The sequence below is a fragment of the Eumetopias jubatus genome, unplaced genomic scaffold, assembly GCF_037043125.1.
Source record: "Eumetopias jubatus isolate StellerSeaLion01/CBP00866 unplaced genomic scaffold, mEumJub1_p1.0 scaffold_7, whole genome shotgun sequence".
In the NCBI taxonomy this organism is placed as follows: domain Eukaryota; kingdom Metazoa; phylum Chordata; class Mammalia; order Carnivora; family Otariidae; genus Eumetopias; species Eumetopias jubatus.
Window position 1 is genome coordinate 90,867,734 of NW_028274813.1, and position 23,814 is coordinate 90,891,547.

At 33.6% G+C, this 23,814-nt stretch overlaps 1 protein-coding gene across 1 annotated transcript in view; it reads right to left on the reverse strand.

Annotated features, from left to right (window-relative positions):
- The window catches only part of FAM227B (family with sequence similarity 227 member B), a 220,773-nt gene that overhangs the window by 145,181 nt on the left and 51,778 nt on the right, over nt 1-23,814 (reverse strand). The window contains exon 10 of the mRNA XM_088024783.1: nt 12,316-12,453. Within this exon, the coding sequence (XP_087880909.1) occupies nt 12,316-12,453 (138 nt within the window). The remainder of the gene's footprint in view (nt 1-12,315; nt 12,454-23,814) is intronic.

A 23,814-nucleotide genomic window follows, 5' to 3' on the forward strand; every position in this document is an offset into this window, starting at 1 on the left:
ATGAACGCACATCCTTATGTCTGAAGTAAAAAAAAATATCGAAGGCGTGCATATATCAATTTAACAAAAATTTTCTATTAATCAACTGATTTATGGATCTGACAGGCTAGATAGATGAGAAGACCTCTATTTCACTCTTCCTTATTTAATTGATCTATTGTTTGTTATTTTGGTTGTTTCAAACTTTTCACTAACATAAATATGAATTTCTTGGTATATACTTTATATTTCTGATTATTCTCTTCTTTTAAAGACTTTATTTGAGAGAAATGGAGTGAGAGAGAGAGAGCAAGCACAAGCAGGGGTGGAGGAGGAGTGGAGGGAGAGGGAGAAGCAGACTCCCCGCGGAGCAGAGAGCCAGATGCAGGACTCAATCCCAGGACTCTGGGACCATGACCTGAGCAGAAGGCAGACACTTAACTGACTGAGCCACCCATGCACCCCTGATTATTTTCTTAAGATCATTACAGGAAATAAAATTATTAGACCAAAAAAAAAATCCTGTAAAAACGCAAATTGAAAAACTGATTTTCAGAAAACTTTTTCCAAATATATACTACAACCAACAGTGCACTGAAGTAGATAAAGATTCTCTCTAATATTTACACTCAAAATTTAGTCAGATTTTATTCTTGTCTCTACTTCACCAAAATCTAGGCAGCTTCTTTTTCAACATCTTTAGATGTATCCCTTTCTTGGTCCTTCTACAACCTCATGACCTCATGTCTAGAGTTTAGCAATAGTTCCTGAATCCTTCTTCTGTCTCAAGTTCTTCCCCATCTCAGAGGCTATTTAATTCCTAATCTTCCTAAAATACTACTTTGATTGTGTCAGTTGCAAGCTGAAGAATCTATGTTGGTTCTTTATTGCCTACTAGATTTAAATCCTTTAAAATATCATTCAAAGCTGTTAAACAATTGGCTCCACCTCACCTATCCCATCTTCTCACTGCTCAACACAAACTTTATAGTTTCCTTAGTACACTGTGTTTGTCCCATTGTCTGCCTCTCCTCACCAACCCAGAAGTTTTATAAGGAAAGGGATCTTACCTGTTTTGTTCACTTAATGTATCCCAAGCACGTTTGAAAGTCTCTGGCATAGAGTAAGCACTCAGTAATTAGTCACTAAATAAATGGTTAAACCAATTCCAATTCAGTGACAGAATAATGAGCATACCTCACTACAAAGCATGATTCCAATATTTAAGCAAGATACAAATGTAATTGTTACAAATGCATAGAAACATAACACCTTATTTTGTTCAAACCGGTGACTAAATCTCTCAGAAGAATTCAAATCCTTGTTATTTACTTCACCTTTGCATGGCTTTTTCATGTCACTCAATAAAGAATGTTAATGCATTTCATAATACAATGAGAACCCACTTTTTTTTTCATGCTATCCAGCACCTCTGACCACAACCAGCAATCAACAAACCAAGTATATGCCAGTCACCTTGTGGCAGACCATGGAAGATTATCTTAAAAGCTAAATTAGTAATTAGAAAGTTGCTTGGTAAACATGGCATCAAAGCAAAGGGAGGTGAGATGGTTTTGAAAGATATATTATCCAAATTATTATAAAGATGTAATTGGCAATCATCAAATCTGGATAGTTCTGTAAAAACACTGCGGGTTTCTGATTCTTCAGGCAACACCTATTTTGTGCCACATGTTATTTATCCCACTTTTGTTCATCTAGTCTTTCTCCACATAGTATAAAATACAACCAATGACAATACAATAATACAAGTTATTAAATTACTACCACATTGAGAGTTTATATCTCTGGCCATTTTAGTGCTTTGGGGTTTCCTCTCTCTTTAGCCATGCAAATTCCTTGGTTTTCTTTCAATATTGTATAATGAAAAGCACAATGTTAAGATTTTACTGGCTTAACTCTCAGAAAGCTACTTTATTTTCAAGTTTTAAGGGTTCTTTTTTATATTGTCCCTAAGCACTGCTGACAGTGAAGAGGTAGCAAATTGACAGAGGTACAAATTAAAATTCAAGTAACTACTGGGCTATTGTTCACTGGGCTATTACTATTTCTGGAACATGTATCATTTGCTAAATATCAACTAGTACTTGTGTATGGAGTAACTAGTTACTAGTACACTATGTTTCTTTTCTATTTCTTATCACGGCCAGCACTAAGTATAATGATATACACATAGGTACTTAAAAGTTACATGTTAACTGAATATAAGGATTTTTTACTGCATGTAGTTTAAACTACAGTTTATAAAAAATGATGAAGTACTTTAAATTTTAACCTTCAAGTTCAGATAAAGAGAAAAAGGGTTTAAAAACTAGGAGAGGGGTATAAAAATACTTTTTCAAAAATGATCTTCATCTGAGTTTAAAAGGTTATATGGTGTTGTACCACAATAAGAGAAATGAACATTAAACTTTAGTCTTGTAAATAATCTAACAATACACTGGTTAAGGGGAGCTGGCTTGTAAATCCTGAGTCATTCCAGATACTGAAATTCTATAACTGCTTACATTCCAGTCCTAAAAAGGGAGATATGCCATTTGGTTTGGAAGGCAAATTTTAACTATCTGCTGTCTATTTCATTAAAAAAAAAACAGAACATTTTTTTCAGTTTAAAACTTTGGAGAAAAGTTAAGCCCATATGACAATAAACATCTCAAATGTCAAGGAGAAATTATGGTTTAAATATGTTTTGGATTAGAAGAAGCAATTCTGAGACAGCATTATACATGAAGCATAGGTTATTTTATTTCTTGAAAGTCATATATATGCACACATGCATATATACATACACTCATGTTTTACCCCAGTTCTGCTCTTGACCTATCTTAGCATTCCTCTAGCACACAGATAAATATATATATATATATATATACACACAAGACATACACACAAGATACATGCACATACACACACACACATGCACACAAATATAGACAGGGAAGAGTTCTAAAATAATAAATCTAATCCACCAGTCTCTATTGCTAATTCCACCTCAACAGTCAACAACCACTTGGAAAGATTATTCAGCATCTAAGAATAGAAGTAATAGCATAATAAAAAGTTAGAGAAGGGGAATATAGAAATAATCTAAACTAATTACATCAGTTTTTTTCAGGTGGCAACATAAGGCCCAGAAAGGTTATATAACATGATCAAGGAATTCAAGTCTTTAATGTGCAAGTTAAATACGTCAGTGCTGAAGAAACATTAGTAACTGCAGAAAAGTGTCCAAATCAAAACATACTTATGGCCTAGTAAATAAATTATCTGAGTCTTATGTTTAGGGGATTCTCCATAGTGATTACTGAGTCCCGCTCGGGGATAAGCAACACAGAAACTGTAAACCTACAAGCAAGATATGGTAGCTTTCAAATGCCATGGAGCAAGCACCTTCACAGTGATTTCCTGTAGGGCAGTAGCCCTCAAGCTTTTTGGTGTCAGGGCTCTTTTATACTCTTAAGAATAACTGAAGACACCAAAGGACTTTTGTTTATATGGATTTTGTATCTATTAGTATTTCCTATAATAGAAATTAAAACTGAGAAATCTTGAACATTAGTTCATTAAAAATAATAGTAATAAACTCATTTCATGTTAAATAGCATCTTTTTGGAAAACTATTTTCTTTTTTTAAGTTTTTATTTAAATTCCAGTTAGTTAATGTAGTATTAGTGTCAGGTACACAAAAGAGTGATTCATCACTTCAATATATCAGCTGGTGCTCATCACAAGTGCCCTCCTTAATCCCCATCACCTATTTCACCCATCCCTCCACCCACCTCTCCTCTGGTAACCATCAGTTTGTTCTCTATACTTAAGAGTCTGTTTCTTGGTTTGCTTCTCTCCTTTCTTTCCCCCTTTGCTTGTTTGTCTTGTTTCTTAAATTCCACATATGAGTGAAATCATATGGTACTTGTCTTTCTCTAACTGACTTTTCCCTTAGCATTATATCTCTAACTCCATCCATGTCATTGCAAACGGCAAAATTTCATTCTTTTTTATAGCTTAGTAATATTCCATTGTGTATGTATGTGCATATACCACATCTTGTATTTTTCTTAGAAAAAGATAACTATTTTCAAGAAAAGTTTTGAGAAGAGTAACATTGTTTCACATTTTAAAAATCTCTTTAACATCTGCCGTAGTAGAAGACAGCATGATTCCAATATTTACTTCTGAATTTGTTCTTTGTAATACATTTTTTAAGATTATATTTGTATATTGATGTATATGAAGAAAATCTGGTATCACGCATATAATTGGAAAAATGAGTATTTGAATCGCCTTTTCATATAATTGCGAATATTCTTTGATACTACACCAAAACTTGACAAGTTGTAACTTCTTAATGGTAGGTTGCAATGTGGGATCTAAAACCACATTTTTAAAATCCATGTATTATTTTTAAAAATACAATGTACTGATCATTTGAAAAATACTGGTTCAGTGAATTATGCAGATCTTCTAAATACTGACATGTTTCTTTATATGATACCAAGAAATCACACTTGTTAATATCACCACTGACTTATTAGGCAGTCTTTAAGTATTGAAAACCTGTCAAGATCATGGTGATAGAAGCAATTTCTCCAAAATTTTCTTTGATACTCAAATTTTATTATTGCCCACAGTATTATTAACTAAATCATTATGTTGTACATTACATTCCCATGAGGTATTCATTTTATAACTGGAAATTTATAACTTTAGCCAAGACTTTTAATACTTCTCTTATATTCTCCTGGAGCAGATTAATTCTAATGACTATGCAGTTCTATAGGCTGGTGACCCCAGAGGGCAGAAATAGCCTGGATCTCTGAAATACTATGTGGAGGAGAGGTACTCATTGACCACTAACTAATATAAAAACTCAACAAGACACCTTTAAAGGTAGACTAGGGCCCTAGAAAAATATAAAAGAGCTTCAAAGTTCAAATAAACACATAGATTTCCTAATAGTCACAATCTAAGTAGAAATTTACAGAAAAAAACTACTTTGTAAAAAGCAAACAAACAAACAAAAAAACAACCCCAAACCCTCTTTAGGCATTTCTTGACTTTTTGAAATGGTACAACCGCCCTTTTAGTTCCCCTGCCAAAAACACTGGTGCATAGATCTGTGCTTTCCCAGTGGAGGCTCAGTTACTTTCAGAGGATTAGAAATTCCAACCTTTGCAGTCATTGTACTTCTGGACTACTTTGGCCCCAGAATGTGGGTTTCCAATTCCCCAAACCACTGCTATTTCTAGAGGAATCCATATATAAAATTTGGAAATAAGTGAATTTTCTCCCTACTCTGCTCTTTTTCTGACCCTTCTACTAATATCTCTCCCTCTTTCCTTCTCATGTATTAAAATTTGATCCCAGGAAAGGATCTAAAAACTCATTCACATTAGTCATGAATGAAGGATTAAGGCTATGGTCACTCTTTATAAGTTACAACTCTTATCCTATGATGACAGTTTTAAGCCTTAATGGACTTACAAGTTTGTAAAATTAAGTGACTAAGAGGAAGCATGTGAGTAGGCTATGAGTTCAGACTCTAAGGCCAGAATTTTCTGGGTATGAATTCATATTCCACTACTTATCAGTTATGTGACCTTGGGTAAGTTATTACTTAATTTCTTATGCTTCAGTTTGCTTACTTTATAAGGGATAATAAAAGTGAACTGCCACATAAGAATATTACTAATAAGGCTCTAAAAAGTTAACACATGTTATGAAGTACACACTTCAAATTAAAGACTTAAACAAGTTTAAGATAAATTATTAAATTTAAATTGAGAAGAATATGAAAGGAAACACTCATTAAACCCCTAATCTGCCCTCCCAGACTTAGAAGATCTCATCCAGAAACAGAAAAATCTAGTCATGGTTTAGAATCAAATATGAAAAGTATTTTTCAAATATTTAGGGGTAAATAAAATATATCATACATTTTATCAAGATTTTCTATTATTAAAATCAAGTGTTTTTGAATCAAATACATTTGTGTTTATTTCAAATGAAAATTATCATTAGAAATACAGTATAAAAGCTCTTTCAAGCATTGTAATTCACCACCTAGAATCTTCATATTAGATTGCAATAAATGGATACTGAAATAATAACTTCTGAAAAACTAAGGATTATCATGAAGCAACATATAAATAAGGGATGTTTGGAATAAACATTATTGAAATAAAAGCTCAATAAACAGTATTTCCTAGGAGAAGAGAAAAAACTTTCTTGACTGTCTATAGAGTAATTTGACTATGTTTTCTTGATGGTCAAAATATTGGTCAAAAAAAATTGGCTAATACCTATTGATTATTTTAAATTATTGAATGTTGATTATTGTTGAATTTTGAGATATAAAATGGTTTCATGTATTTTGTTTATGTAAAGAACATAAAAACAATATTACATATTATAGACAGAGTGGATGACCACAAATTTCAGTATAGTCATTACCTTTGGAGAGGGGGAGACAGATTTACAAATGGTACCAAAAAAACCTGTAAATAAAAGGCTTGTAAGGCAAATATGGCAAAATACAAATATTTGTTACGTGTGGGAAATGTTCTTTACTGTTCTGCATGCTTGCATAAAAAATAATAATAAAAATACATCTACGAGGAGACTTACCTAGGTGGTGGGATAAACACAGCTACTTTAGTCTATCTCCCAACCCTCAGTTAAATAACTATGAAACATAAATAGGAAAATATGCATCAGCACCAGAACACAGTTTTATAAACTGGTATTATATCTAAAGCCTATGAAATAAAACCAAATTTGTAAAAGTCTTTGATAATACTCTATCACATGAAGGGAAAGTACACAGGAGGAGGTCCTGAGAGATCCACATCCCCACTGGCAGAAGCTGAAGACGTTTTCCAGAGAAAACATTCAGATGGTTTACAAACACATGGAAAGATGCTCAACATCATTTATCATCAGGGAAATACAAATCAAAACCTCAATGAGATACCACCTCACACCTGTCAGAATGGCTAAAATTAACAAGTCAGGAAACAACAGGTGTTGGTGAGGATGAGGGTACTGTTAGAGGGAATGCAAACTGGTGCAGCCACTCTGGAGAACCTCACACGGTTAAATACAGAACTACCTGATGATCCAGCAGTTACATTACTAGGTATTTATCCAAAGAATACAAAAATATAAATTTGAAGGTTTGAAGGGGTACATGCACCCTGATGTTTATAGCAGCATTATCAACAATAACCAAACTATGGAGAGAGCCCAAATGTCTGTCAACTGATGAATGGATAAAGAAGATGTGGATATAGGAATATTACTCAGCCATCAAAAAGAATGAAATCTTGCCATTTGCAATGATGTGGATGAAGGTAGAGTGTATTATGCTAAGTGAAATAAGTCAGAGAAAGACAAATACCATATGATCTCACTTATATGTAGAATTTAAGAAAGAAAATGGATTACACATGGGAAGGGAGGGAAAAAGAAAGGAGAGAGGAAAACAAACCTTAAGAGACTCTTAATGATAGAGAACAATCTAAAGATTGATGGAGAGAGGTGGGTGGGGGATGGCTAGATGGGTGATGGGTATTAAAGAGGGCACTTGTGATGAGCACTGGGTGTTTTATGTAAGTGATGAATCACTGAATTCTAGCCCAGAAAACAATATTGCTCTATATGTTAACTAAAATTTAAATAAATTTAAAAATGAGGAAATAAAGAAAAGCACAAGTTGCACTGAAATGAGATGTTCAGTTGGGAAACCAACGAGAAGCTTTACTTAATATTTCTACTTTATGTTTGAATTCCATCCACTTACATGCTATGATAACTAACTAGTACCATCAGCCAAAAAGTTGTAACTGCCTGAACACAAATTGCATCCACTAGAGGTTCCCTCTTATAAGGCTCAGCTCCCCTCCAATTTCTACCTGCTCTTGGTCATTCTCTGGTACCTCCAAATGGTTGTGTTTTTAAAAAATATTTTCAATAATTTATAACTTTTATAACAAATGTTGGAGAGGTTGTGGAGAAAGGGAAACCCTCTTACACTGTTGGTGGGAATGCAAGTTGGTACAGCCACTTTGCAAAACAGTGTGGAGGTGCCTCAAAAAATTAGAAATAGAGCTGTCCTATGACCCAGGAATTGCACCCCTGGGTATTTACCCCAAAGACACAGATGTAGTGAAAAGAAAGGGCCATATGCTCCCCAACGTTCATAGCAGCAATGTCCACAATAGCCAAACTGTGGAAAGAGTCGAGATGCCCTTCCACAGATGAATGGATAAAGAAGATGTGGTCCATGTATACAATGGAATATTACTCAGCCAAGGGATGGATACCCAACTTTTACATCAACATGGATGGGACTGGAGGAAATTATGCTAAGTGAAATAAGTCAAGCAGAGAAAGTCAATTATATGGTTTCACTTATTTGTGGAACATAAAGAATAGCATGGAGGACATTAGGAGAAGGAAGGGAAAAATGAAGGGGGGGAAATCAGAGGGGGAGACAAACCATGAGAGATTATGGACTCTGAGAAACAAACTGAGGGTTTTAGAGGGGAGGGGGTGGGGGGATGGGTTAACCTGGTGATGGGTATTAAGGAGGGCACGTACTGCATGGAGCACTGGGTGTTATACGAAAACAATGAATCATGGATCAGTACATCAAAAACTAATGACTGTTGAATCACAGACCTGTACCTCTGAAACAAATAATACATTATATGTTAAAAAAAAAAAGAGGATAGTAGGAATGGAAAAATGAAGGGGGGGGAAATTGGAGGGGGAGATGAACCATGAGAGACTATGGACTCTGAGAAACAAACTGAGGGTTCTGGGGGGGGGGATGGGTTAGCCTGGTGATGGGTATTAAAGAGGGCACGTATTGAATGGAGCACTGGGTGTTATGCACAAACAGTGAATCATGGAACACTACATCCAAAACTAATGATGTAATGTATGGTGATTAACATAATAAAAAAATTTGGAAAACATGAGAAAAAAAAAAGAAAGGGGCTACAGAGGGGGAACCCCAGAATCTGAATATTATAAGCTCTCTCCAAACCCTTAGCTGGTGTCTGAATTACTCATGCATAGGGTGGGAAGAGGGAGCTCTAGAGGGATGGGTGGAAAGGAATAGATGGATGGCTAAAAGTTCTAAGTGGAGATTTTAGTGGTTGACCATCACAGAACACATAACATTTGGACTTTGAAACAGCCAAAGTAACTTACTTGAACAAAAATTAACATCCTTTAGTGGAAGTTAACAGAATTCAGAATAACCTCAAAAGTTTCATTCAAAATCCCAAGATTACATAAAAACTTACTAGACATGAAAAGAGACAAGAAATTGTGATTCAGTCAAGAAAAAGATAGTCATAGAAATCAATCTCATAGTTATCCAAATGTTGGTATTACCAGACAAGAGCTTAAAAGCAACTATTTTAAATATGTTTAAGGACTTAAAAGATAATACAGCCATAATGAAGGAAGAGAATCTCAGAATAGAAATAGAAACTACTAAAAAACACTGAGTAATATACAACATTGTTGAATCACAACATTGTATGCCAACACTAATAGAACACTGTATATTAACTATACTGAAATTTAAAAAAAAAAATAAAATGAAATAAAGGAGTACGAATTGAAAGAGAGGAAAAAAAGGACCAAAAGGGAATTCTTAACCTGAAAGGTACAATATATGAAATGAAATATTCATTTATTGAGATTAAGAGTAGATCATAGACCATAGAAGAGTCAGTGAACTTAAAATGAAATAAATGGAAACATGAAATCTATAAAACTTAGAGACAAAAAAAATTGAAAAAAAACTGACAAAGTTCCAGTGAACTGTGGGCAACAAGTAATATAATACATGCTAAGTTGGAGTCCCAGAGAAGAGAAATAGAACAGAATTTATTTGAAATATAATGGCAAAAAATGGTGAAAAACATCAAATCAGAGGTTTAACAAAATTAATGAGGCCAAGTAGAATGAAGACAAAGAAAAGTATGTCAGCACATCATGGACAAATTTCTGAACACCAACAACAAAGAGAAAAATCTTAACAGTAGCTAGAAGAAAAAAGGCACATTGAATAGAGTAGGAATCAACAAACTACAGCCTGCAGGTCCAATCCAGTCCATGGCCTATTTTTCATATCACTTGGAACCTAAGAAGGATTTTATATTTTTAAAGAGTTGTAAAGAATAATAGATGATATGTATCTAACAAAACCTAAAATATTGACTCTTTGGCCCTTCACAGGAGAAGTTTCTGACCCTAGACATGGTGAAATAATAATAATGTCTGACTTTTCATTGTAAATAATAGAAACCAGAACACAATGGACCAATATCTTGCTAAAAGGCAAAAGAAAAATGAACCCAGAATTCTATACCCAGGAAAAATATCCTTCAAAAATAGAGGCAAAATGAACACTATTTTAGATAAGTAAACAAGGAAATTCATTGCTAGAAAAACTGAACTATGAGAACTGCCAAAAGGCAGTTTCTCATGCTGAAGGGAAATAACACCACAAGAAACTCAAATTTATAGTACGGAAAGAAGTGCTAGGAAGGATAAATATAGGAGAATATTTTAAGTCTTCTCTTAATCTTTTAAAAATATATATAATTGCTTCCACTTCTAGCTATTACGGAGTAACAAGGACTGGATTTACTCTTATTTCTTGAACAACTAAAAATTTGGACAAAATATATGAAAAAATAGTTTTTATGTGTTAGACAATAGACAGCACAGGTCAGTAATCCCTAAGAAAAGACAAACAAATGTAGGAGCCCTTCAATTGTCTCCTCCCCGCAGTGCAAGGAATGGGAATCCAAACAGAATCCACTAGTCTCACTGAGTTGAGAAAGTAAAAGTTAGCATTCAGGAAGGTGATGGCAAGCCACAGTTCATAGGTCAGCATAATGAGGAGACAGATGGACACAGAGAGCATTCTAAAGATCCTCAGAGCGTTATCCTTGACCCTATGCCTGAAGTTGGTAAAGAGCCACCCACAGGAAGGAGCAGGGAGAACACTGCTTGGGGCTCACACAAAGCTTATGTTCTAGACAGTCAGATGGGAAACCTTCGATACAGAGCAAGGGGTAGAATACTGAGAAGGATATTGCCTCATCAGGGGAAGCAAGTTAGACCTAGACAAAAGACTGCTGGTTCTACTTGATGAAGCTTGAAAGCAAGGCTCAAATGGGTCAAAATATTTCTAAGTAACTGGATTGTATCCCAGAAAAAAAAAAAAAACTCAAAACTTTTAAAGGAATAAAATAAAAACTCACAGAAAACAACCAAGTTCATTTAAGAAGGAAGTGATAACTGAATAGCCCTACATCTATTAGAGAAACTGAATTTGTTAAGAACTTTCCCACAGAAAAAATTATAGGCCTTGATGGCTTCATTAATGAATTCTCCCATATATGGGAAGAAGAATAAATACCAATTTTATACTAACTCTTTTTAAAAAGAGAAGAGGAGGGAACATAATGCTTATTACTAAAATGAGACAGGATAGTACAGGAAAATAAAACAAAATTTTATCAAATTAAATCCAGTAGTACATGAATAAGTTAATACACAATGGCCAAATGGTATTTATCCCAGAGATGCAGGGTTGGGTTAACATTTGAATATCGATCCCTGTAATTCACTGTATTAAAAGACTAAAACAGTAAAAAAAAAAAAATAGGTTCATCTCAATAGATGCTAAAAAGCATTTGTTAAGATCCTATATCTATCCATGCATTAAAAAAAAAAATTCTCAGCAAGCCAAGAAGAGAATGAAACTACCTCAACCTGACAAAAGGCGTCTATAAAAACTGGCAGTCCAAATCTATTTAAAGGCAAATAACATAACATTTCCCCTCTAAGGTCAGGAATGAGGCAAGGATGTCCACTCTCACTGCTTTTAGTTAACATTTTCTTAGAGGTCCTAGTCATAAGCATGTAAAAGAAACAAAAGTCATGTAGATTGGAAATGAAGAAGTAAAATGCTCTTTATTCTCATATGACATGATTTTCCATGCAGAAAATCCTAAGAAATCTATAAAAAGGCTACTAGAACTAATGAGATTGTAGGATAGAAGGCAAATATAAAAATACAACAGGCAAATGGGAGGACATAATTAAGCACATAACATTTTATAATGAAAAACTAAAATGTGAAGCAATATTCAAACTACTATAACACCAATCTTATTTTAAGACCCTCCAAAGAATTAATTATTAGAAAATTATGATAAATCCATAACTTAATATACTTGATTTTGGCTATTTCATCCTGCAGTTGACAATAAACTTACTTACCAGCCGTTATACGTGTCTGACTCCTTTCAATCCTGTCCTTTATAGATATTGAAGGTGCTTTTTTAGTACCATGTATGGTTGTTGTGGTGAGCTCTTTTAGTTTCCAGTGAGTCCAAAAGCCTTTTTGAGGTTTTAAACCTGTTGATATAAAATGTACATTTAGTCAAGGAAATTAGCACATTTTTATGAGTATTACATGTGTTCAGCCTCACAACAATCCTGTGGAAATTGTCAGTCTCAAGTTTTATACGAGGGAAATTCTACAAGAAATATTAATGTCCTATTACATAAAAGAGTGAATTAGAAAAGAGGTCAAACTTGATAGCATCTTCTGACTCATAGACATAAGCTAAGTTCATAGATGGACATAAGAGGAAGTTAATTATTGCAAAAACTTGGAAAGGACCTAATCCATCAAGAGTATATCCATACAATGGATTATGAAGTATCCACTAAGAGTTATCTTGTAAATATTTGTTAACATAGAAAGACATTCAGAATGTTTTTTTGTGAAGAACAATTTTTACTTCTTGTATATGTGTGGCTGTAGCTTAAATGTTAACATGATTGCTTCCAAGTATAGGTAACTATCATTATTATTCCTTATCTGTATCCCCTAATATTTTTAAGTAATATTTATGAATCAATTGTAGCAACCAAAAAGTAACAAAAATAAATTAAAAATTTTTTATTTAAGTTCAATTTAGTTAAAAAATACTGTATTATTAATTTCAGGGGTAGAATTTAGTGATTAATCAGTTGCATATAACACCCAGTTCTCATTACATCAAATGCCCTCCTTAATGGTCATCACCCAATTACCCCTTCACCCACCCACCTCCCCTCCAACAACCCCCAGTTTGTTTTCTAGAGTTAAGAGTCTCTTATGGTTTGCCTCCCTCTCTGATTTTTATCTTATTTTATTTTTCCTTCCCTTCCCCTATGTTCATCTGTTTTGTTTCTTAAATCCATATATGAGTGAAATAATATGGTATTTGTCTTTCTCTGACATTTCGCTGAGCATAATACCCTTTAGTTCCATCCACATTGCTGCAAATGGCAAGATTTCATTCTTTTTGATGGCTGAGTAATATTCCACTATATATACCACATCTTTATCCATTCATCTATTGATGGACATCTGGGTTCTTTCCATATTTTGGCTATTGTGGACATTGCTGCTATAAACTTTGGGGTGCGTGTGCCCCTTCAAATCACTTTGTATCCTTTGGATAAATACCTAATAGTACACTTGATGGGTCGTAGGGTAGCTCTATTTTTAACTTTTTGAGGAACCTCCCTACTGTTTTCCAGAGTGGCTATACCAGTTTACATTCCCACCAGTAGTGTAAGAGGGTTCCCCTTCTCTGAATTTTCTAAGTGTTTTTAGATTAGGCTATCACTTATTTCACATTAGTTGCCACTAGATAAACCGTGCAGAAAACTTCAGTTTAATTCACTTGAATGCTTTTTGATTGTCTGTGTTTTAAAATATAGTGTATTAACAGAAAATTTGAGATATAGTAAGGTTAACAGATCTGGAAATGATTGGCATTGAAAAGACAGCTTATTACTCACTGTTCCCGAGAGGAGGGGACACACCATGCCATGGTGGGCCACACATGGAAACACTGGGGCTGGTCAGAGGGGAAGAAGGGGAAACTGAGCAAGAGGCTTTATTGTGGCTTCTGAGGAAGGAAGAGGTGAGGCAGGGTAAACTGGCTCAGAATTGATTAATCTGAATAATTTCAGCAGGCTCTGGGGCACAGGTACTGTTCGTAGTGGTTTGGTACCTGGTCCTGAAATTATTAGGATAAGGGGATAGAGGTCTACAGTGTGAGAACCCAATAAATGAGGTGTTGTCCTGTGGGCTCTGTATTGGTTGGTTCTTTTGAAAATCATGTTTTGAAAAGCATGTTTATGGGTGAGTTGTTTAATATCTCTAGCAATTGGCTAACTAAAGCAGTTTAGTCCTTCCAGGGAAAGAAAGGCCCCAGATGTCAGGGTATCAGAACACAAAATAAAAGACATGGTTAATACAGTCTAATGTTGAATAATCATTCCATTTCTGGAATAAAACTTACTTGCTCCTGGTACATAAGGAGAAGTAACATTCAACAAACACTTTTGAAGGCTAACATCTACTAAACTATGTGTTGGACCCAAGAGACTCAAAATTCAATTCAACTTAATCATTACCTACCATCAAGGCAGATGTGAAATAAACACAGTACCTGGTCCATAGTAAGCATGTAATACAAGTTAGTTTCTCTGTTTTTTTTTTTTTTCTTCAAATTAACCACTAGTTGAGCTGACTACCTCCCATCATTATTTACAAGTAAGAATTTCAAATCAGTCAGTAAACATTGACTGTTCCAAAAACTGGCATTAATATAGGACCATAACATCCAAGTGAAGGCGTTCTTTATCTTTAGCCTTAATGATTTTTTTACCTTCTTATTTTAATGTCAATTTTTACAGTTTTACTGAAACATAATTGACATATAATATTGTGTAAGTTTAAGGTATACAACTGTATTGATTTGATACACTTACATATATTGGAATGATCACTCCATAGAATTAGCTAATGGCTCCATCATGTCACATAATTGCCACTTCTTGTTATGGTGGGAACATTCAAAATCTACTCTTAGTAACTTTCAAGTATACGATACAGTTTATCAACTATATTCAACATCCTATATATTAATTTTCCACAACTTATTCATCTTATAACCAGAAATTTGTACACTTTGACCAATATCTACCCATTTCTCCCATACCCTTGTAACCACCACACTATTCTCTGTTTCTATGAGTTTGGCTTTTTTTAGATGCAATATGTAAGCAATATCATACAGTATTTGTCTTTTTCTGTCTGATTTATTTCACTTAGCATATTGCGTTCAAGGTCCATCCGTATGGTTGCAAATGGCAAAATTTCCTTCTTTCTTATGGCTAAACAATATTCCATTGTCTGTATATACCCATCTTCTCTATCCATTCATCCATTGACAGACACCTAGATTGTTTCCATATCCTGGCTGTTGTGAATAAGGCTGCAATGAACATGGGAGTACAGATATCTCTTTAATATGTTTTTCTTTCTTTTGGATATATACCCAGAAGTGGGATTGCTCGGTTACATGGTAGCTCTATTTAAATTTTTTAGGAACCTCCATATTGTTTTCCAAGTAACAGCACCAATTTACTTTCTCGCCAACAGTGCACAGGGTTCCCTATTCTTTACATCCTTGCCAAGACTTATTTCTTGTCTTTTTGGCACTAGCCATCCTGATTCGTGTGAGATGAGATCTCATTGTGGTTTTGATTTGCATTTCCCTGATGATTAGTGATGTTGAACATCTTTTCATGTGTCTGTTGGCCATCTGTATGTCTTCTTTGGAAAAGTGTCTGTTCAGTTCCTCTATCCATTTTTAAATTAGATTTTTGTTTGTTTTTGTTTTTGTTTGTTTTTTGCTAGTGAGTTGTATGAGTTCTTTATATATTTTGGATATCAACCCTTTATCAGAATATGATTTGAGAAATATTCCATGAGTTGCCTTTTAATTTTGTTGATGGTTTCCTTAACTATGCATAAGATTTTTAGTTTGATGCAATCCCACTTACTAATTTTTGCTTTTGTTGCTTGTGTTTTTGGTGTCATATCCAAAAAAATTGTTTCCAAGATCAATGTCAAGGATTTTCCCCCTATATTTTCTTATAGTTTTACCATTAAGTTCTTATTTTTACGTCTTTAATCCTCTTCGAGTTAATTTTTTGTGGAGTGATCTTAAGAAGTCCAATTTCATTCTTCTACATGTGGTTATCCAGTTTAACCATCACCATTTATGGAAGAGAGTATTGAGTATTAGTTGATTGTATTTGTGAGGGTTTATTTTTGGGCTCTGGATTCTATTCCATGGGTCTATCTCTATTTTTATGGCAGTACCACATCATTTTGATTACTGGAGGTTGTAGTGTAGTTTGAAATCAGGAAGTGTGATGCTTCCAGCTTTGATATTTCTCTGAATTGCTTTGGGTATCCAGGTTCTTTTGTGATTCCATACAAACTTTAAGGTTTTTTTTTCTATTTCTGTGAAAAATGCCATTGGAATTTTATAGGAACTATATTGAGTATATAGATGGCTTTGCATAGTATGGACATTTTAACAAAATTAATTCTTTCAATCCATAAACACAGGATACCTTTCCATTTGTTTGTGTCTTCTTCAATTTCTTTCATCAAAATCTTGTAGTCTTCAGTATACAGATCTTTCATCTCCTTGACTGAATTTATTCCTAAGTACTTTGTTGTTATTAATGCTATTGTGAATGGGATTTTATTACTTTTTCAGGTATTTTGTCGTTAGTACAGAGAAATGCAACTGATTTTGTATAGTGATTTTGTACCCTGCAACACTGCTGAATTCACTGATTAGTTCTAACAGTTTTTTGGTCAAGTCTTGAGGGTTTTCTATACCCAGGCATAACTCAGAGATATTGAGTGTTCAGTTCCAGACCACTGCAATAAAGTGAATTTCACAATAAAGCAAGTTGAATAAATTTTTTGGTTTCCCAATGCCTATTAAAAGTTATGTTCACACTATGCTATAGTCTATTAAGTGTGTTTTACAGCATTATGTCTAATTTAATATATATATTTTAATTTAAAAACTTTATTGCTAAAAAATGCTATTACCTGAGCTTTCAGTGACTTGTAATCACTAATCACAGATCACCATGCCAAATATAATATGAGAAAGTTTGAAATATTGTGAGAATTACCAAATTCTCATGGAGACACGAGGTAAGCAAATACTGTTGGGAAAATGGCACTGATAGACTTGCTTGATGCAGGGTTACCACAAACCTTCAATTTGTAAAAAATGCCATATCTGTGAAGCACAATAAAATGATGTATGCCTGTAGAAGGTATCTACAAAAAAGGGCAATTTTACTTCTATCTTTTCCTTTTGGATGCATTTTACTTAGCTTCCCCCCCCTCCCCTTTCCTGATTGCTCTGCCTAGGACTTCCAATACTCTGTTAAGTAGGAATGGTAAGAATGGGTACCTTTGTCTTGTTCCTCATCTTAGAGGAAAAGCTTTTCAGTCTTTCACCACTGAATATGTTAGCTATCGGCTTGTCATAGATAGACTTTATTATGTTGAGGTTCCTTCTATACCCAATGTGTTGAGTGTTTTTGATCAGGAAAGGATGTTGTAATTTCTCAAGTGTTTTTTCTGCATCTATTGAGATGATCATGGGGTTTTTCTCCTTCATGTTATTAATGTGATGTATAACATTTGTTGATGTGCATATGTTGAATCATCCTGCATCCTAGAGATAAATCCTGCTTGATCCTGGTTTATGATCATTTTAATGTGCTGTTGAAAATTTGGTTTCTAATATTTTATTGAGAATGTTTGCATCTATATTCATTAGGGATATTGGTCTGTAGTTTTCTTGTAGTGTCCTTATCTGCCTTTAGTATCAGGATAAATCTGGCCTCATTGAGTTTGGGAGTTGTTTTTTTGGAAGAGTTTGATAAGGATTGACATTAATTCTTATTTACATGTTTGGTAGAATTCACCAATGAGACCACACAGTGCTGGGCTATAATTTCTTGGGTGGTTTTTAAATACTGATTTAGTCCCCTTACTATTATTGGCCTGTTCATATTTTTCTATTTCTTCATGATTAAGTCTTGATAAATTTTATGTTTCCAGGAATTTATCCATTTCTTCTAGGTTGTCCAATTTTTTGGTATATAATTGTTCATAGTGGTCTCTTTTGATCCTTTGTATTTCTGTGGTATCAGTTGTAATGTCTCCTCTTTCATTGTTATTTATTTGAATCCTTTTTTTCTTCATCTAGCTAAAGATTTGTCAATTTTATATTAAAAAAAAACACCTTTTAGTTTCATTGACTTTTTTCTATTGTCTTTCTTACTTATGCTCTGATCTTTGTTATTTCTTTCCTTCTGCTAACTTTGGGTTTAGTTTGTCCTTCTTTTTCTAGTTCCTTGAGGTGTAAAGTTAGGTTGTATGTTTGATATCTTTCTTTTTTCTTGATACAGGTAGTTATTACTATAAATTTCCTCCTTAAGATGGCTTTGACAGCATTCCATAGTTTTGGATATGTTTTATTTCCATTTTCATTTATTTCAAGACTTTTTTAAAATTTTTCTTTTGATTGATTCTTTGACGAACTGGTTATTCAGGAGTGTGTTAATTTGTGCATATTTGTGATTTTCTAACTTTCCTCCTTTTATTGATTTCTAGTTTTATAAAATTTGTGGTTCAAAAAGATATTTGGTATGATTTCAGTCTTCTTAAATTTATTAATACTTGCTTTGAGCTCAAACATATGATCTATCCTGGAAAATGTTCCATGTGTACTTGAGAAGAATGTATATTCTGCTGGTGATGGATGGTAGGTTCTATAAATGTCTGTTAGGTCCATTTGGTCTAACATATGGTTCAATTCCAATGTGTCCTTGTTCATTTTCTGCCTGAATGATTTATCCATTGCTGAAAGTGGAGTATTGAAGTCTCCTACTATTTTAAATTGTTGTCTCCTTCTCACTTCAGATATATCAATATTTGCTTAATATATTTAGGTGTTCTGAAGTCATTCTATTTACAATTGTTATATCTTCTTGATGAATTGCCTTAATTATATAATGATCTTCTTTGTCTCTTGTTACCATTTTTGGCTTACAGTATATTTTCTGTAATATAATTATAGCTATCCCTGCTCTCTTTTGGTTTCCACTTGCATGAAATATCTTTTCCATGGCTTCACTTGGAGTGTGTCCTTAAAGCTGAAGTGAGCTCTTGTAGGCAGCATAATGTTGGCTGTTGCTTTTTTTATCAATCCATCCATCCACTCTATGTATTTTGATTGGATTATATAATTAATTATAGTTAGGTAATGATTTACTGATGTCATCTCATTAATTGTTTTATGGAATCTTTGTGGCTCCTTTGTTCCTTTCTGCCTCTCTTGTTGCCTTCCTTTGTGAATTGATGATTTTCCATAACGGCTTGCTTTGATTCCCTTCTCTTTATCTCTTACGAATTTGCTTAGGTCTTGCTTTGTGTTTACCGTGAGGGTTACATAAAACATTATATAAAGTCTATTTTATGCTGATAATTTAACTTTGCATACCCAAAACTACTCTTTTACTCCCTCCCTCTTTTATGTTTTTGGTGTCACTGTTTACATCCTTTTATATTGCATCTCTATGAAGAAATTATTATAGCCATAACTATTTTTAATATTTTGTCTTTTAACTTTTATACTAGAATTAAGTGGTTAACACACTACCATTCTACAGTATTTGAATATTCTGAATCTAACTATATGCGCACCTTTACCAGTGTGTTGTATATTTTTATATAATTTTTTGTTATTAATTAGTGTCCTTTCATTTCAGCTTGAAGAACTCCTTTCAGTATTTCTTGTAAGGCAGTTCTAGTGAACTTCCTTAGGTTTTGTTTGTTAGAGAAAATATCTCACCTTCACCTTTGATGGACACCTTTGTTTGTTAAAGTATTCTTGGTTGGCCTTTTTTTTTTTTTTTCCTTTTAGCTCTTATCTGGAACTGATGAGCCATTGCTAGCTTTGAAGATGGAAGAAGGCCATGAGGCAAAGAATGTACACAGTTTCTAAATGCTTAAAAAAAATTCTACCACAAAACCTGTAGAAGAAACACAGCTCTGCTAACATCTTGATTTTAGCCTGGTGAGACTCATTTTGGATTTCTGACTTGCAGGAGTGTAAGATAATACGTTGTGTTGTTTTAAATTGCTAAGTGGTAATTTTGTTACAGTAGTAAGAGGAAAATAACAGAGTCTCTGGCACTCTGTTTTCTTACTGTGTGTAAGGAATTCTGGTAATAAAAATTTTGTTTGTAAAAAAATGAAAAAAATGAAAGCCAACTGATAGTGTAAGCAATGGAATTGAATATATAATGTAAAGACAGAAAAATAAAGTGATTAATTACCTAAGAGATAATTACTTTATCATCTAATAGTGATTACTTCATCCTGAAAAAGAAATTTTTGATACATTAAGGAAGAGAATGCTGAATTTGGTATTTTAGATCTATGATATAAACCTTTCCTCAATAAAGAAATTAGAAAAACATGTCTTATAAAATTCTTTCTACAAGTGCTCTAGCCAAAGCAAAATAGTCACAAGTGAAAGATAAATTGTAGTAAAAGTTGAAAAGGTCATTTATGAGGATAGACTCAGGAAGCATGTGACTCTTGATGGATAGGCACTATGAGAAAAGCAATGGGATAGAAATATATAAAAACATATTCACGATTTAAAAAAAACCACAGAGACTCTCGTGCAGGCTTTGTTTTCAACTTAACTTTCTATCAATGCATACAAACATTTTAAAAAATGTACGGATCAGCTCAATGAATTTTGAATTTAATACATGGTGTCCATGTTTCCAGCACCCAGAAACAATATTCAGCACTCTAGGAGCTCTCTTTTCTAGTCACCCATTTCCGAGGACAATTATTATCTTCATTCCTAACACTACAGATTAGTTTTGCCAAATGCTGATTTTTTTTTATCAGTGGATTCATACAGGATCTACTCTTTTGTGTCTGGCTTTTTTCCCCCCTCAACTATGTTTGTATGATTTGATCATGCTGTTGAATATAATTGTAATTTGCTCATTCTCATTGCTGGCAGTATTTCATGATATGAATATTCCACAATTTATTTAAACTTCATATTATTGATGGGCATTGGGACAATTTGTTTTGATTATCAAATAAATAGTGCTGTTATAAACATTTTGTACTTTTGGTGTACAGAAACATGTACATTTCTGTAAGGGATGTACCTGGGAATCGTAGACATGCCAGGTTAAAAGTCTGTATATGTTCAGTTTTAGTAGATATTGGCAGCTATCCAAAAGGGTTGTACTAATTTAAACTCCCACCAGCATGTCAGCCTTTTATTCTAAGAAAATGTAGGTTTCAATTTTTTTTAAGTTTTTTGTTGTCTGTTTCAAGTTTTTATTTGAATTTCAGTTAGTTAACATACAGTGTAATATTAGCTTCAGGTGTACAATATAGTGATTCAACAATTCCATATATTACCCAGTGCTCATCACAAGTGCATTCCTTAATCCCCCTCACCTATTTCACCCATCCCCCCACCCACCTCCCTTCTGGTAACTATCAGTTTGTTCTTTATAGTTGAGTCTGTTTCTTGGTTTGCCTCCTTTTCTTCCCCTTTGCTCATTTGTTTTGTTTCTTAAATTCCACATATGAATGGTATCATATGGTATTTGTCTTTCTCTGACTGAACTTACTTCACTTAGCATAAAACTCTCTAGCTCCATCCATATTGTTGCAAATGGCAGGATTTCATTCTTTTTTATGGCTAAGTAATATTCCTGTGTGTGTGTGTGTGTGTGTGTGTGTGTGTGTGTGTGTGTGTACACCACTTCTTTCTTATCCATTCATCAGTCAATGGACACTTGGGCTGTTTTCATAATTTGTCTATTGTAGATGCACATATCCCTTTGAATTAGTATTTCTGCATTCTTTGGGTAAATAACTAGTAGTGCAATTGCTAGATCATTGGGTAATTTTATGTTTAACTTTTTGAGGCACCTCCATGCTATTTTCCATGGTGGCTGCACCAGTTTGCATTCCCACCAACAGTACAAGAGGGTTCCATTTTCTCCACATCCTTGCCAACACCTGTTGTTTCTTGTGTTGTTGATTTTAGTCATTTTGATAGGTGTGAGGTACCTTTGGAATTGTCAATATTAACTACAGTATATGTGCTGCTGAAGCGAGCACTGTCAATATTAATTATGAAGTTGTATTCAGTATAATGCAAAAAAATGAAGTGAAATAACTGGAAACCGAAGAAATAGAAATTTTTTTGCAGAGGATAAGATTTTATATGCAGAAAACCCAAAAGTATGTACAGATAAACTACGGATCGAATTTTATCAATCACTGGATACAAATTAAAAGGTAAATTATAATTCATTAGCAATAGTTTGAAAATGAAATTTTAAGTATTTCTAATAACACTCTGAAAATGCCAAATGTCTAGAAAAAATAAAATATGTACAAGATTTATATGCTGAAATATAAAATATACTGAGATAAGTTACCAAAATCCTAAATAAGTAGGGAGATATGCTTTTTTCATGAGTTGGATGACTCAATAAAGTTAAGATGACAATGACCCTAAAACTTACCTATTGATCCTTGCCTGGTCATGGCAAGAGTAAAGGAATTCTTCCTATAATATTAAATTTTTTTAGATAACATTGAATAGAAGTCAAATCAATATGTTTGCCTCTATAATAACATATAACTATAATAACATAATAACTATAATTAAAGACTAGAAAAAAATCTAATTTTATGTCTCTATAAAATTGATTCAGTATTAGGTTACTGGTAGCTATAATCCCTAAAAATTATTCATTGTAAATTTAAGAGTAAAAGATATATCTAAACTGTATCAGGTGAAGATTTGTTAGAGAAAAAGAATATTTCTCTTTTTTGTGAACTCATATATTTTTATAAGAGAAAGGGGATTTTTAATTGATTAAAGACACAGCACATATTAAAACCATTGGAAATACAAATAAAATCCTATGGAAACACACGTCTACTAGTCTATGCAACCACACAGAGAATATATAGAATCCTATTCCTGACAAACAGGAATATATCTTTGCTTTCAAGTCACTAGGTACCATTTATAATATTTTGCTGTGTATGATAGAAATAACTCAATAACTTCCAAACTCCAAATATGATCCAAGCCACAGTCTTTAACATAAAGCAAAAAAATAGACATTAATAACTAAAATATAAACACAAAAGTCTTTGCCATTAAAAGGCACTACCTCAGAAGACTTTTGGGTAAAACAGAAACCAAAATTGCAACTACATTCTGGATATGTTCTATCTCTTGGTTAACATGGTGATTTCACGTATATGTGTATGTGTGTATAGCTGGGTTCTTCCCATAGGAAGTTCCATGGACTTCCTATGTTTCCAATTTGTATTCTCCCCTTACAACTATGATTGTTTCATTATTTCTTAGAAGTTTTTGTTAAAACGTTTGATTACAACATATCTGCTGTGTTCCATTTTTTAATTGCTGGGTTAAAAATTTCATGTTTTTGTTCACTTTTTTCTATTGAGTATTAAAAATCTGTATTAGTTTGCTAGGGCTGCCATAACAAAAATGCTATAGACCATAGGACCTCAAGAACAGAAATTTATTTCATCATAGTTCTGGAGGCTGGAAGTCCAAGATCAAGGTACCATCAGGTTTGACTTCTCGTAAGGCCTCTCTCCTTGGCTTACAGATGGCTAACGTTTTGCTGTGTCCTCACATGGCCTTTTCTCTGTGAATATACATCCCTGGTGTCTCCCTAGTTTAAGGACACCAGTCTTATTAGATTAGGGCTCATTCAAATGAT